At 43.5% G+C, this 12408-nt stretch overlaps 1 protein-coding gene across 2 annotated transcripts in view; it reads right to left on the bottom strand.

Annotated features, from left to right (window-relative positions):
- Positions 1-1377: 1377 nt before the first annotated feature.
- SYAP1 (synapse associated protein 1) overlaps positions 1378-12408 on the bottom strand; it is a 31411-nt gene continuing 20380 nt past the window's right edge. For both annotated transcript variants that reach the window (XM_007454844.1, XM_007454845.1), the window contains 4 exons: positions 6263-6411; positions 4847-4905; positions 4252-4399; positions 1378-2321 (listed from right to left, as the gene is read on the bottom strand). In XM_007454844.1, the coding sequence (XP_007454906.1) occupies positions 2194-2321; positions 4252-4399; positions 4847-4905; positions 6263-6411 (484 nt within the window). In that variant the 3' untranslated portion in view covers positions 1378-2193. The remainder of the gene's footprint in view (positions 2322-4251; positions 4400-4846; positions 4906-6262; positions 6412-12408) is intronic.

Raw genomic sequence — 12408 nt, 5'->3', positions numbered from 1 at the left:
CTCAAGCCGTGGAGTCCATTCTATCCCCAGGGAATCTTGGCACCGCACAGAGTCTGGGCCAGCAGGTCTGGGGCGGGGCCTGAGACCCTGCATGTCTAAGCCCTTAATTCTTTTCCCCTTTATGAAGCTCCCAGGGTAGGCAGAGGATGAGGGTTCCCGAGCTACACTCTGAGTAGTGAGGTACAATTTCCAGTGTGATGGACTATTTTCATATTTTAACGTTTCATGAAGCTTGTGTTTTTATGCACAGTATATCTTTTGGATGACCCCTAAGCAAGTAATAAATACTGAGAAATTTTCCACCAAACAAGGTTACAAATTATTTTGCCCTTTAAAAGAATAATACTTCACGGAGTTCCCTGATGGCCTAGTGGTTAGTATTCCAGGCTTTCACTGCTGTGGCCCTGGGTTCAGTCCTTGGTTAGGGAACTGAGATGCTGCAAGCCCCAAGGCACGGGCAAAAAAAGAAAAGAAAAATAAAAGAATAACAGTTCAGTTACCTGTATAATTTACAAAAGCAGAACATTTCACCACTGATGGATCCATAAAACTATAGCCTAAATGTATTTTTATGCTGTGTATAAAATCTTACTTTATCCTTTTATTTTCACAGGGCAACACACAATTAGGCAATGAGTATCATGTAAAACTGATAGCAACAACTTAACATACCTCTATTTTCATTTTAGGTTTTTATTTTATTTTTTAACATTCTCTGAAACCTTTCCTTTTTTTATATTTATTCAGCACTTATCGTTAAGAACTTTAGTACACATACTAAGAGCCAAGTACTGTCATATTCTGATCTGCTTACATCTAGGATTTTTAACTACTTAAAAACATTTAACATATTTCTTTCCCTCCAGCAAACTCTATCAAACTTTTCCCTTCAATAGGATTCTTTCAGAAGTTGCCAGACACCACCTCTGAGCTCTAACTCAGTAATCAGCAACTGTGGCACCACAAGTGGCAATCTCTTGATAATAGGGTCAGTGGTTTCATCGAATACAACACAAGTGATCCTAGCTGAGGAAGCCTGGCTTCTTCACAGGAGCATATCCCAAACTACAAACCTAAGCACCCAATTCTCTTGTTGACTATATCTTTGCCAGAGGACCATAGACTAATGTTTATGGGATCAAGACTATAAATAAGTACATGTTCCCTATAAGAACTGACTTAATTCTACTCCCCTTTATGAAATGAAGCCTCTTTGAAAAATCCGAAAGGTTCGGGAAGCAAACGCCGTGGAGTGTTCAGATGTTCAGCCATCTGTCCTTTTCAAGTAACCACGTTCTATGAACGGTCGTGCTGCTACAGCAGAATGCAGGCAGGATTGATCAATGAAGTTCCAAAAGTTGTATTCAGAGAACACAATTTTATAAAGACTGACAGTTTAATTAAGACAAAAAAAGCGAAAACATTTATATGTGGTGACGATTTAAACAACATGAGACTTTAAGGTGAACAGCCTTCTGACAGTCATCAATACTAAAAGGATGAAAGACCCTGCTTTCTACAAAAAGCACGATGTGAAATTTAGGAAAACATTACTAAATGTGGCATAATTTAAAAAAAAAAAAAAGGCCCCAAAGAAAAACAAATATATATTTTTTGAGAAACAGTATTTCTCAGTGTCAAATGGAGTGATGTTTATATCATTATAATCAACATAATTATTTTATCTTTTGGCTTCCAGATGGAATTTTAGAAAATACTTGCAAGAAAACAGTTCTGAAAGTGCTTCCTCTTAAGTTCTTTGGTACCATTTGGTCATTTTGATAGTTATCAATCGATTAAGTAGGTACTTTAACGCATATGTATCAACAAAAATGCAACAAGAAGTACAAATGTTTAGAAAACCACAATTGAAGAATATATTTTATTTTTGACCTCATGGAAAACAGAACTCTAAAATTTTACTTGTGTTTCTGTGACAAAGATGTCTGTACTGACTACAAGAACATCTCTAACTAGATTTAAAGAAATGTTACATAAAACATCCCTTTTTGATTATTAGAATAACTGTCCTATGTACTTTTTCTTAAGTAGAAGAGGCAAGTTTCAGCTTGAAAAACAGATAATTTTGAATTTCATAAAGTCATACTCTTTTGTGCCTTCTGATTCAGCGAGTGTCAGTATCTAGAATTTAATGTCAGTTGCAGAAGGTTAAGGATTATTCTTTTATTTCAGCTAATTTTCTTCTTGCAGCATTTTCTCTATCTCCTTATCCCAGTTTTCATCTCGTTTCTCTGATTCTGTCACCACTTCGTATTCTTGAAGTTCCTGTTGTAGTTCCTTCTCCCAATCTGCAGAATCCTCTAAAAGAAACAAATGAGAAAAAAAAAAAAAGCTTCTGAATTTTTAATGCCAGTCTTAACAATGCAGTCCACTATAATTACCTGTGTAAGTCCTACCACGGAAATATTTACCGTGTCAGGCTTCAGCACTGTGTGTGCTCAGAAAAATTGAACAGATTTTTAACTAATATGATTAGAAAAATAAACTTATTAAATGTAGAAGCAAAGGTATCAGATGTTGTCAGTAAGTTTTGCATGTTATTTTTCTTTACCTAGGCCTCTGATATTCCTTCTATTTAAATGGATAATTGATAATTAATATTTGGTCTCAAATTAATTTTTACCACTACCAATGATGATGATGGTAGCAAAAACAGCTAACATTTCTCGAACACTCACTCAGCCAGGCCTAGGGCTAAGTGCTCTCTACATATCACTCTTTTCATCCTTAGAACAATACGTGGACTACAGATAACAGTTATACACATTTGACAGATGGGGAAATGGAGGCTTGTAGGTTAAGTGACTTGCCCAAGGTCACACAGCTTGACGGTGACAGACATACGGATGGAACCACATCTGCAGGGCTCCACAGTCTGTGCTTAGTGGTCTCCCACGAGTGGCAAAAGACACCAGGACCTGAAGTCCAAAAACCAAATGTTTTCAATTTTTTATAGCAGTGACCATGCTGCGTAGCAAAACACCGATTTCATGAATATTAGGTGCTTACTGGGTGCTAAGCTCTAATTTAGGTGCTGTAGGGGATAAAAAGACAAGGTGTACCTGCCCTTGAGGAACTTACAATTTAGCTGGGGGGCCAAGACAACTAATATATGAAAGAATATTAAGTGGTCTGAATTATAACTAGGGCAGGGATTCAAAGAAAATAGCTTGCCCAGAACGGCCAGCCAATGCCACGTGAATCCTGACCAGGCTTCCTTCCAGTCTCCGTGGGCTCTCTGCTGCTAGTCGTCACCAGCAAGGGAAGCAGGGCACAGTCTGCTCGAGCTACTGCCTGCTGCACATGGGGCGCATGCCCGCCTTCCTTCCGTGGTGGCCAGCAGCCATCGTATCAGAAAATAAATGGGGTACAAGGGGTCTGGGGGGAGCGAGCCCAGATTTTCATTTCCCCACTCGCTTCTCTTTCCCCCACCAGCCGCTTCCCCCAGCAGTTCTCTCCTGCAGAGTCTCTCTGCAGTGTGCAGTGTGCAGGTGGGCAGGCGGTTCACCTCTGAGAGGTCAGCTTTCTCACCAGTGCTTTCTGCACAACAGTGGGAACAGCTGGCTTCCGCGATGGTGAGTCTCTGAAGGCTTCATGAATGATGATTAACCCAAGCCTTTGCTTGTCATCTAGTAGAAAGCCAGTAATTTGTCCTGATGTGCCAAAGAACGCAGTCCCATCACTTGCACTTTTTTTCTAAATTACCTTAGTTTTTAAGCTAATTTGCTTTCGTAAAGGCAGCCTACTCCTTCCCAGAAGCGATGTGCTAGTGGCACACGGCAGCTGGGAAAGAGCCTTCTACCTACAGTATAAACCCCAGCAGGATGCAGCTTTGAAAGCACGAACGCTGTGAAAGAGTCTTCTACCTACAGTATAAACCCCAGCAGGATGCAGCTTTGAAAGCAGAAGGCCGGAGGGCAGCACCTCCACGTGAAGGGTGTGCTTGCTTTCTTGCCCGCTCCTGGCCATGTGTTCTCAGGGCTGAGATGCCTTGGAAGACTCACTTAACCTCCCTGGACCTGTTTCTCCTTTCTATGCCTCTGGGCTTAGAAGGGGAGAGGGATAGGAGATGAGGTCACGTGTGCTAGAATCCACCTTCTAGTGGGGAACAGAGCAGCAGTTTTGATGCAAAAGTTACGACACCGTTTTGTGTATCTGCTCCAGAAAAACAATTTTCTATGGTCAGCTTCAGCACTGGGGACAGGAACGGTGATGTTGTTGGCTCTGTACCTTCCAGCGCGACTGTCTCCTCCTCTTTTTTGTCCAGCACCAGCTGCTCCATTTCCTTCCTCAGGTCCTCCTGATCTAAGTTACAGGAATCGAAGGCGTCACTGACAAACTCAGAAACACCTGGGCTGGTAGAAATCTCCTCTTCATCCTGAAATGCAACAAATGAGCTCTGGAAATGGTTTTTGAAGCGACATATAGAGACTAGAGCTCGTGTTTACGGTCTTCTCACAATTTAATGCAGCCTCATTTTCAGTCCCTTCCTCTGCTAGTCAGATGGTCACTGCTCTCCACCTCCTAACCTGCACACTGGCTCGGTAACCACGTGAGCTACCACCTGAATCTCTACGCTCATTCATGGTCTGGATCACTCCAGTCGTTCTGTCCCATGCCTGACAAGCACATCTTGAACTACTGATGCCAGGGAATCGTCTCATGTCTCAGCTGTAGGTCCTTAACTCTTCAAGTACCGGACCCCTCTTCAGAACAGATAAGACCCATATTCATAAGTAGTTTTGAAATGGTATCTGAGATAGTCAACACAGAGTTACTTCATTTCCAGACATCAACTACTAGGTATAATGTAAAACTGTATTACCTCTTGAGTTTTAAGTTGAGATTTGATTACAACAGGTGGCGTTTTGGGCCGTACTGCCTCTAAGAAGTGAGAATAAAAGAGACAAGAATTGCTTGATTCAATTCTGAATACATATTATAACAACAACTAAATTATCCATAAGCATGATCACACTAAATAATTTACAGAAATTAGCTTTTAATGTTATGCTTTCCGTTTTTCTGCAGTAAGAACTACCCAGATGAAACCATCTCAGCCTCTTTCTTTTGGGGATCTTTTTAATATGTATCATCATATTCAATACCCCTTATGTAAGATTTCCAGCAGGAAATAAATTTTGACTTCAGTGTTAGCAAAATGCACTGAAGAATAGTTCTGCTCTTTGTTTTAGGATAATGAGAATGAAGTTATGTATCAAGTTTTCCTTTTCTCACAAAGTAACATGTAACGCTCAGGCACAGTGGCTCCTCTTCCTCACAGGCTGCATCTTCTATCTTCTCAACCTTGCCACAGACGGGCTTTACTGCATCCTGTCTTAAGCCCATCTTGATACACGGGAAGTACTGGGTAAAATGGCATTTTCCAATAAAAGTAATAGAGAAGGAATACTAAAGAATGAGAGACAACTGGGATTCATATTAACATCTACATGCAAAATGCCAAATGGTACTGTGTAGAGCAGATTCATTACATTCCTCTGACCCCAAATGCAGTGTCAGGTACCTTCCTAGTGGTCCGTACAACCTGTGCCTTAGGACACATTGTTTTGTGTAATCATGTAAAATTCCATGAACGGGTAAGTCTCCAGTTATAACGGGTACCTATACACAGCAGGTGTTCATTAAATGTTAAAAATGTTGACACAAGATATGTATCTTATTTCAATTGTTATTATAGGTATTAAATCACTGCTGATATTATAAACCACTTTCCCCCAAAACCAGGGGTAAAACTGTCAGAATAAGGAAGAGTCACATGTGTAAGTGACTCGTGTCTAGCTCCAGGCTGGATATCTTAGCTCTGTTCCACAGACTGGAGTACTGGGGAAATAAGCAGGCTGAATGGAAGACTGAGAAATGAAGCAGAGCAGGGAACTGAGTCAGCGGAGAACAGAAGGTATAAAAAGGGCAAGGAAAGAGATGGGAAGATGACTGGTGACGGAGGGAGAAATAAAAAGGAAGAAATAAAAAACCCGAAGAACGAGGGAAAGACAGCAAAGTAAAAGAAAGCTGGGGGAAGACGGTGAGCAGGGTCAGAGAGAGGGCAACAAGGGAAGAATGAACATTTTCTCTGGAAAGAAAAGAACTTTCCCTAAGATGACGATGACATTTCTGGTATACACACGATGACAAGCTCATGAGAATCTCTAAATGAAGAATATTTTAAAAGTAACTCTTTTGTTTTTTTCCCGCAGAGTGACGTCTTCTCTGAATGTACCTGTCAGTGGCAGCTCATCCTCTCTGCCGTGGCTCTTCTCGTCCTTCCCGGTAGCCTGCTGCTGGGCCGCCAGAGCCGTGAGCTGGGCTGACTGCTTAATCAGGGAGACACGGTAAAAGTAGTTCCTCCAAAACACTTCTTCCTTCACGCTTTCAAAGATAAACAACAACACATTCGAGAAGGCACGCATAAAGTGTGTGCAGGGTTTAGCTGTTGCAGTGGAGATGGGAACAGATGACTTTTAGGGACATTTTCAAATCTGAATGAGGCTCAAACGAAATTCTCATTGGCTTTTCAATTGAAAGCTGAATAACAGGATAAAGAGAATAGCTATCTTCTCCACAGCAGCAAAAGACAAGGTTATAGAACACTAATGAAACCTCAGTGTTTCTTGGTATTTTAATACCAACACTGCCCTCAGCAGAGGAAAACAGGGTACTGCTGTCAAAGCACCATGAGCAACCTGGGAGACGGAAGCAGAGCAGGGGCTCCACCAAATGTTTGCTGTTTACCAAAGGATTAAACGCTTTAAGGCAGTGAGAATAAAGTATTGTGGGTGTTGCTCTTCATGAGAGGAAATGTCTGGTAGCTTGCAAATAACTAGCAATCAGTAACAGTTAGCAATGAGATGGAAGATGGTTGATAAAAAAAAGACTAAAGTGCAGTTTAACCTGAGAACTCTCAGTGGTTCTCAAACTTGGCTGCACATTAAAGTCACCTGGGGTGGGGCGTTGGTGTCCAAGAGGGGTAAGGTAAGTATCCATACGGGCGTGGCCTGGAATGGAGAGTGAGAGCCTGAGCAGAGAGAGGAGGGTGTCTAAGCTCGGAGTGGGTGGTGGTGAAAAAGGAAGATTGGTCACGCGCAAGGGGATTGACTGCTTAAGGAAAAACATTAAGGATAGTGGAAACCAGGTTTCTCACCATCAGAAAAGGGAGTTACAATCATGGAAAGGGAAAACTCTAGAATGATCCCTGTCGTGAAGTCCATGTGCGTGTATATGAGCACACTAGCTCTGTCCACTGAGTGGGCCAAGGACTAGTGACACCCCAATAACCATGAGCATGCCTAATGCTTAGACTTTGGTTTCTAAACACCACTTTCCACTAAAAGGAACCAGAACTCCTTGGATAAATGGCCAATTCTAGGGTTACAGCAGGGGAAGAACAAGGTGAGCCTGGAGGACTATCTCATGCCAGAAAGGAAGTGCTCAAAAAATGATAGGGAGACTTCCCTGGTGGCGCAGTGGTTAAGAATCTGCCTGCCAATGCAAGGGACGTGGGTTCGAGCCCTGGTCCTGGAAGATCCCACATGCCGTGGAGCAACTAAGCCCATGAGCCACAACTACTGAGCCCACGTGCCACAATCAGTGAAGCCCGCACGCCTAGAGCCCGAGCTCCGCAACGAGAAGCCGCTGCCACGGGAAGCTTGCGCACCGCAACGAAGAGTAACCCCCGCTCGCCGCAAATAGAGAAAGCCCGCGTGCGGCAACGAATACCCAACACAGCCAACAATAAATAAATAAATAAATAATAAATTTTAAAAAAATGATGGGGATGAGTCAAAAAGACACAGAAGCCAGCCTGAACAGGCTTCCACTGGCAAATACATGATGATGTGAGCATCAAAATAAATAACGATAGCAGTGGATTATAACCACTGCATAAAACAGGACCATGAGTCCATAGAGATATACGTAAATACATGAATACATGGAAAATTTGAGGAGAAATGAGATATTCACAGAACTTCAAAGTGCCTCCCCAGAAAATAGTTATTAATTTCAAAGAGGAAAGGAGTAACTTTATAGTCAAGAAGGCTGGCAGACACCACTTTCATTAAGTGACCAAAGTGTGGACAGTAGTGGAACAAAATGGCAATACGTGCCACCTGACAGGATGCAACAGACTCAAGGAGACTGATGAGACACTAAAACTATTGTAAATGCAACATGTGAGTCTGAAGTGGATCCTTTTGCTAAAAAGGATATTATTGGGACAAATGGTAAAACCTGAACAGGGTCTGAGAATTAGACAGTAATAAGGCATTAAGTGACCATTTCCTGATTGGGATGGTTACATTCTGATTATGTAGGAAATCTTTGTTTGTAGGAAATACACACTAAAGCTTCAGGGGTGATGGGGTATCAGATCTCAAAGGATTCATTAAAAAAGTTCTTTATACTATACTTGCCACCCTTCCATAAGCTTGTGATTGTTTCAAAATAATAAAAAAAATGATGACTGTGCTCACCTCAGAGTAATTAAATAAAAATCTCCAAGGTGGAAGACAAAACATGACTCAACAAAAAACACCCCCTCCCAAAACAACAACAACAATACGAAACAAGAACAGCCAAGGAACGGCTTTGGTGACCTGCGGAGGACGTGTGGATTTTTTTTTTTCTGCCTCATTTTATGTTCTAAAAATGCTTTGCTAGTAGAGATGACAAAAGGGTAGGAGAATGCCTCGCTACCCCCTGGTTTAATAGAAGGGATGCAGGTTCTTAGAATGGGAGGGAAAGTCGAGAAAGTCGAGAAAGAAAGCCGAGAAAGTCGAGAAAGAAAGCATGACAGAAAAAGACTTTGAATGAGTAGAAGAAAACCAGTGAGAACAGAAAAAAAAATACTGAGACTCAGGTTTGTGAATGAGGACAGGGCTGGCCTTAGATAGGACATCAGAACACGTTGCTGTCACATCTAAGAATGGTGAAGCTGGGTCAGGAAGCTAGCTTTCTAAGTGACAGAAGCAAAATGCACGATTATCTACACAAGCTAGGTCAGGTAACAAGATTATATGCAGCTAGATACAACCCATCTTTTCTTTCATTAATTCCACCAATATTTACCGAGTGCCACATGCATCAGGCCTTATGCTAGGTACTGGGGGGATTCAGGGATGAATAAGACCAGTTGGCGGCCAAAATAGATGGTCACAGGAAAAATGACCTCTTACTTGTTAAGTTCTTACTATGTGCCCAGCAGCACTTCCCATAATCATGAGGCCTCATAACTGTCTTTTTCTTTCTTTCTTTCTTTCTTTTGGCTGCACCATGGCTTTTGGGATCTTAGTTCCCTTACCAGGGATTGAACGCAGGTAGTGAAAGTGTTGAGTCCTAACCACTGGACTGCCAGGGAATTCCCATAACTGTCTTTTTCTCTTGGAAGTAGATCGCAGGAGGGAGATCTGACTTAACAATGGTTCAGAAAGGGTCAAAGACGACCACAAGTTCAGTTGTGCAAACAGTAGTACACTGCAGCTGCTAGAAGAGCTAAGGAAATCTTAGGCTGCATTAAAAAGCAACATGACAGGGCTTCCCTGGTGGCGCAGTGGTTGAGTCCACCTGCCGATGCAGGGGACACGGGTTCGTGCCCAGGTCCGGGAAGATCCCACATGCTGCGGAGCGGCTGGGCCCGTGAGCCATGGCCACTGAGCCTGCGCGTCTGGAGCCTGTGCTCCGCAACGGGAGAGGCCACAACGGTGAGAGGCCCACGTACCGCAAAAAAAAAACCCAAAAAAACCCAACATGACACAATACGGTGTGCTGTTCTGCAATGAGACAGCACATCATATTCACTTTGGGGAACTCACTTTCACAGGTTAATGCCCTGGATGGTGAGGGGGTACAGAGACTAGGACACCTGGGGACCAAATGAAGGAACTAGGATTGACTGTTTACCCAGATACGTTCAAGGGTCTTAAACCCTAACATCACAGCTATACAAAACTGAGATTAGCCTTCCCAGGAGGTAGTGGGCTGCCTGAATATTTTCAAGGTCAGGTTTTTAAAAAAAATTAATTTATTTAATTTTGGCTGCGTTGGGCCTTTGTTGCTGCGTGTGGGCTTTCTCTAGTTGCGGACAGTGGGGGTTACTCTTCGTTGCGGTGCACGGGCTTCTCATTGCAGTGGCCTCTCTTGTTGCGGAGCACGGGCTCTAGGCATGCAGGCTCACTAGCTGTGGCATGACGGCTCAGTAGTTGTGGCTCGCAGGCTCTAGAGCACAGGCTTAGTAGTTGTGATGCACAGGCTTAGTTGCTCCACGGCATGTGGGATCTTCCCAGACCAGGGCTCGAACCCGTGTCCCTTGCATTGGCAGGCGGATTCTTAACCACTGCACCACCAGGGAAGCCCTCAAGGTCAGTTTTAATTCTGACCTCTATGAAATGTCCAAAATGAAACGGGAATACTATCTCTCTACCGTGATCATGGGCAATGTTTGCTCTCTTAATAATATCTGGACTGTTTTCTTTTCCAGAGTCTCTCCGTCTTGATGTAAGAGGAAGCGATCACAGGCACAATGCAGAGATATTCGGTTGCCCTATGGAGAGAGTCACAAAGCAGATGACATACTAAAGGTTCTGAGAAGTCCTATGATAAAGAAATCCACTGGCTGTAGCAATGCCCAAACGTTAATCTGACCACATATACCTTCATGGACTATTTTAAAGTATTCGTATGCTGTGAACACCTTCTGGGAAACAATGGGCACATCACAGCTTGAGGTTGGAAAGACTTGTGACTTCCCTACTGTCATCAGCGGGAAGGCCTCAGAGGGTGCCCCTGTGACATCAGCAGGGCCTTGTCTCGTGCTAGCACTGCTGTCACAGGGAAGTGCTAACACACTAAAAGGCATTTTGAAATACAGAGCAAGTGTTTGTTTTGTTTTCTAAATTGTTCCTGGTTAATGATGGCTTCTACTCAGAAAAACTGTCCCAAGGCTTCCCTGGTGGCTCAGTGGTTAAGAATCTGCCTGTCAGTGCATGGGACACGGGTTTGAGCCCTAGTCCTGGAAGATCCCACATGCCGTGGAGCAGCTAAGCCCGTGAGCCACAACTACTGAGCCTATGCTCTGGAGCCCACGAGCCACAACTACTGAGCCCACGTGCCAAAACTACTGAAGCCCATGCCTAGAGACCATGCTCTGCAACAAGAGAAGCCACCGCAATGAGAAGCCTGCACGCCGCAAGGAAGAGTAGCCCCCACTTGCCACAACTAGAGAAAGCCCGTACACAGCAACGAAGACCCAATACAGCCAAAAATAAATAAATAAATAAATTTAAAAAAAAAAAAAGAAAAAATGTCCCAAATCATAAAGGTTGTACTTCTGTATGTCAGGAAGGAAAAGTCCAGAAGTCTTATATTTGTATGTGATGGCTCATTTTTGTTTTGTTTTAATATGCAAATTTCAACAAAAGTAGAGAGACTAGAACAATGAATCCTCATGTACCTGTGACCTAACTTCAACACTTACCAGCATTGTGCCAACCACGTTTCAAAACCTATGCCCCTCTCTCCTGCATAAATGCTTTTCTTTGGGAGGGGTTGGAATATTTTAAGGCAATGCCAGGCATCACGTCCTTTCATTCATGAATACTTCAGTAAATATTCCTAACAGATAAAGACTCATAAAAAATAACCCTAATTTCTAAATCTTCCCTAACAGAATAAGCAGTAGGAAACTGGAATTATATTACTCAATGGGCAGTTTTCGTAGCTGGTGACAAAACAAAAATACTATTTGCCAAATATCAATTCTCCAAAGCTTAAAAGAAATCTAAAATTACTGTCAGCAACGAGAGGGAATGCAGAATTGGCAATAACCAGAACTACATGCCTGCCACAAGCACCCCAGGCCACACGTCTGAGCGCCTCAGGGCCTCTGGACAGTCCTGAGAAACTGGCAGAGAGCCCAAAGTGCGGCTTGGGGTGATTCGAATGGTTTTCAAGTTGCAGGAGCGCATCTGACCCCAGAGCTTTGCCACTCTTCTCTCAAAGGCAGCCCGTGGGGGCAGGAGGCACTGGGCAGCTCTGAAGGCTGGTGCCGAGGCCCCAAGGAGTGGTGAGACAGCCAGGGACTGAACTCCCGCACAGCAGAGACTGGAAGCCCAGGGCTCTGCACTCAGGGACAGTCGGTACAGCTGAGAACGGGGGCACATGGCTGTACTGAAGCCGCAGGGCTCAGGCTCTCCCCATTGTTTGGCCTACAGCCAGGCTGGAGGCCGAGGAGTCCTCTGGGGGAAGCCACCTGGCCCAGGGCTACTGAGCTGCCCTGCCCAAATGGCCCTGGGGAGCACACAGTCCCAAAGGATGGGTAAGAAAAGCCTGCAGCATGAACCACAGAGCCCAAATCCAAGATTCAGGGAAAGA

This window comes from Lipotes vexillifer, unplaced genomic scaffold (assembly GCF_000442215.2).
Source record: "Lipotes vexillifer unplaced genomic scaffold, Lipotes_vexillifer_v1.1 scaffold586, whole genome shotgun sequence".
Classification (NCBI taxonomy): Eukaryota; Metazoa; Chordata; class Mammalia; order Artiodactyla; family Lipotidae; genus Lipotes; species Lipotes vexillifer.
The sequence above is the reverse complement of the archived record's forward strand: the minus strand, read 5'-3'. Positions and strand labels throughout refer to the sequence as shown.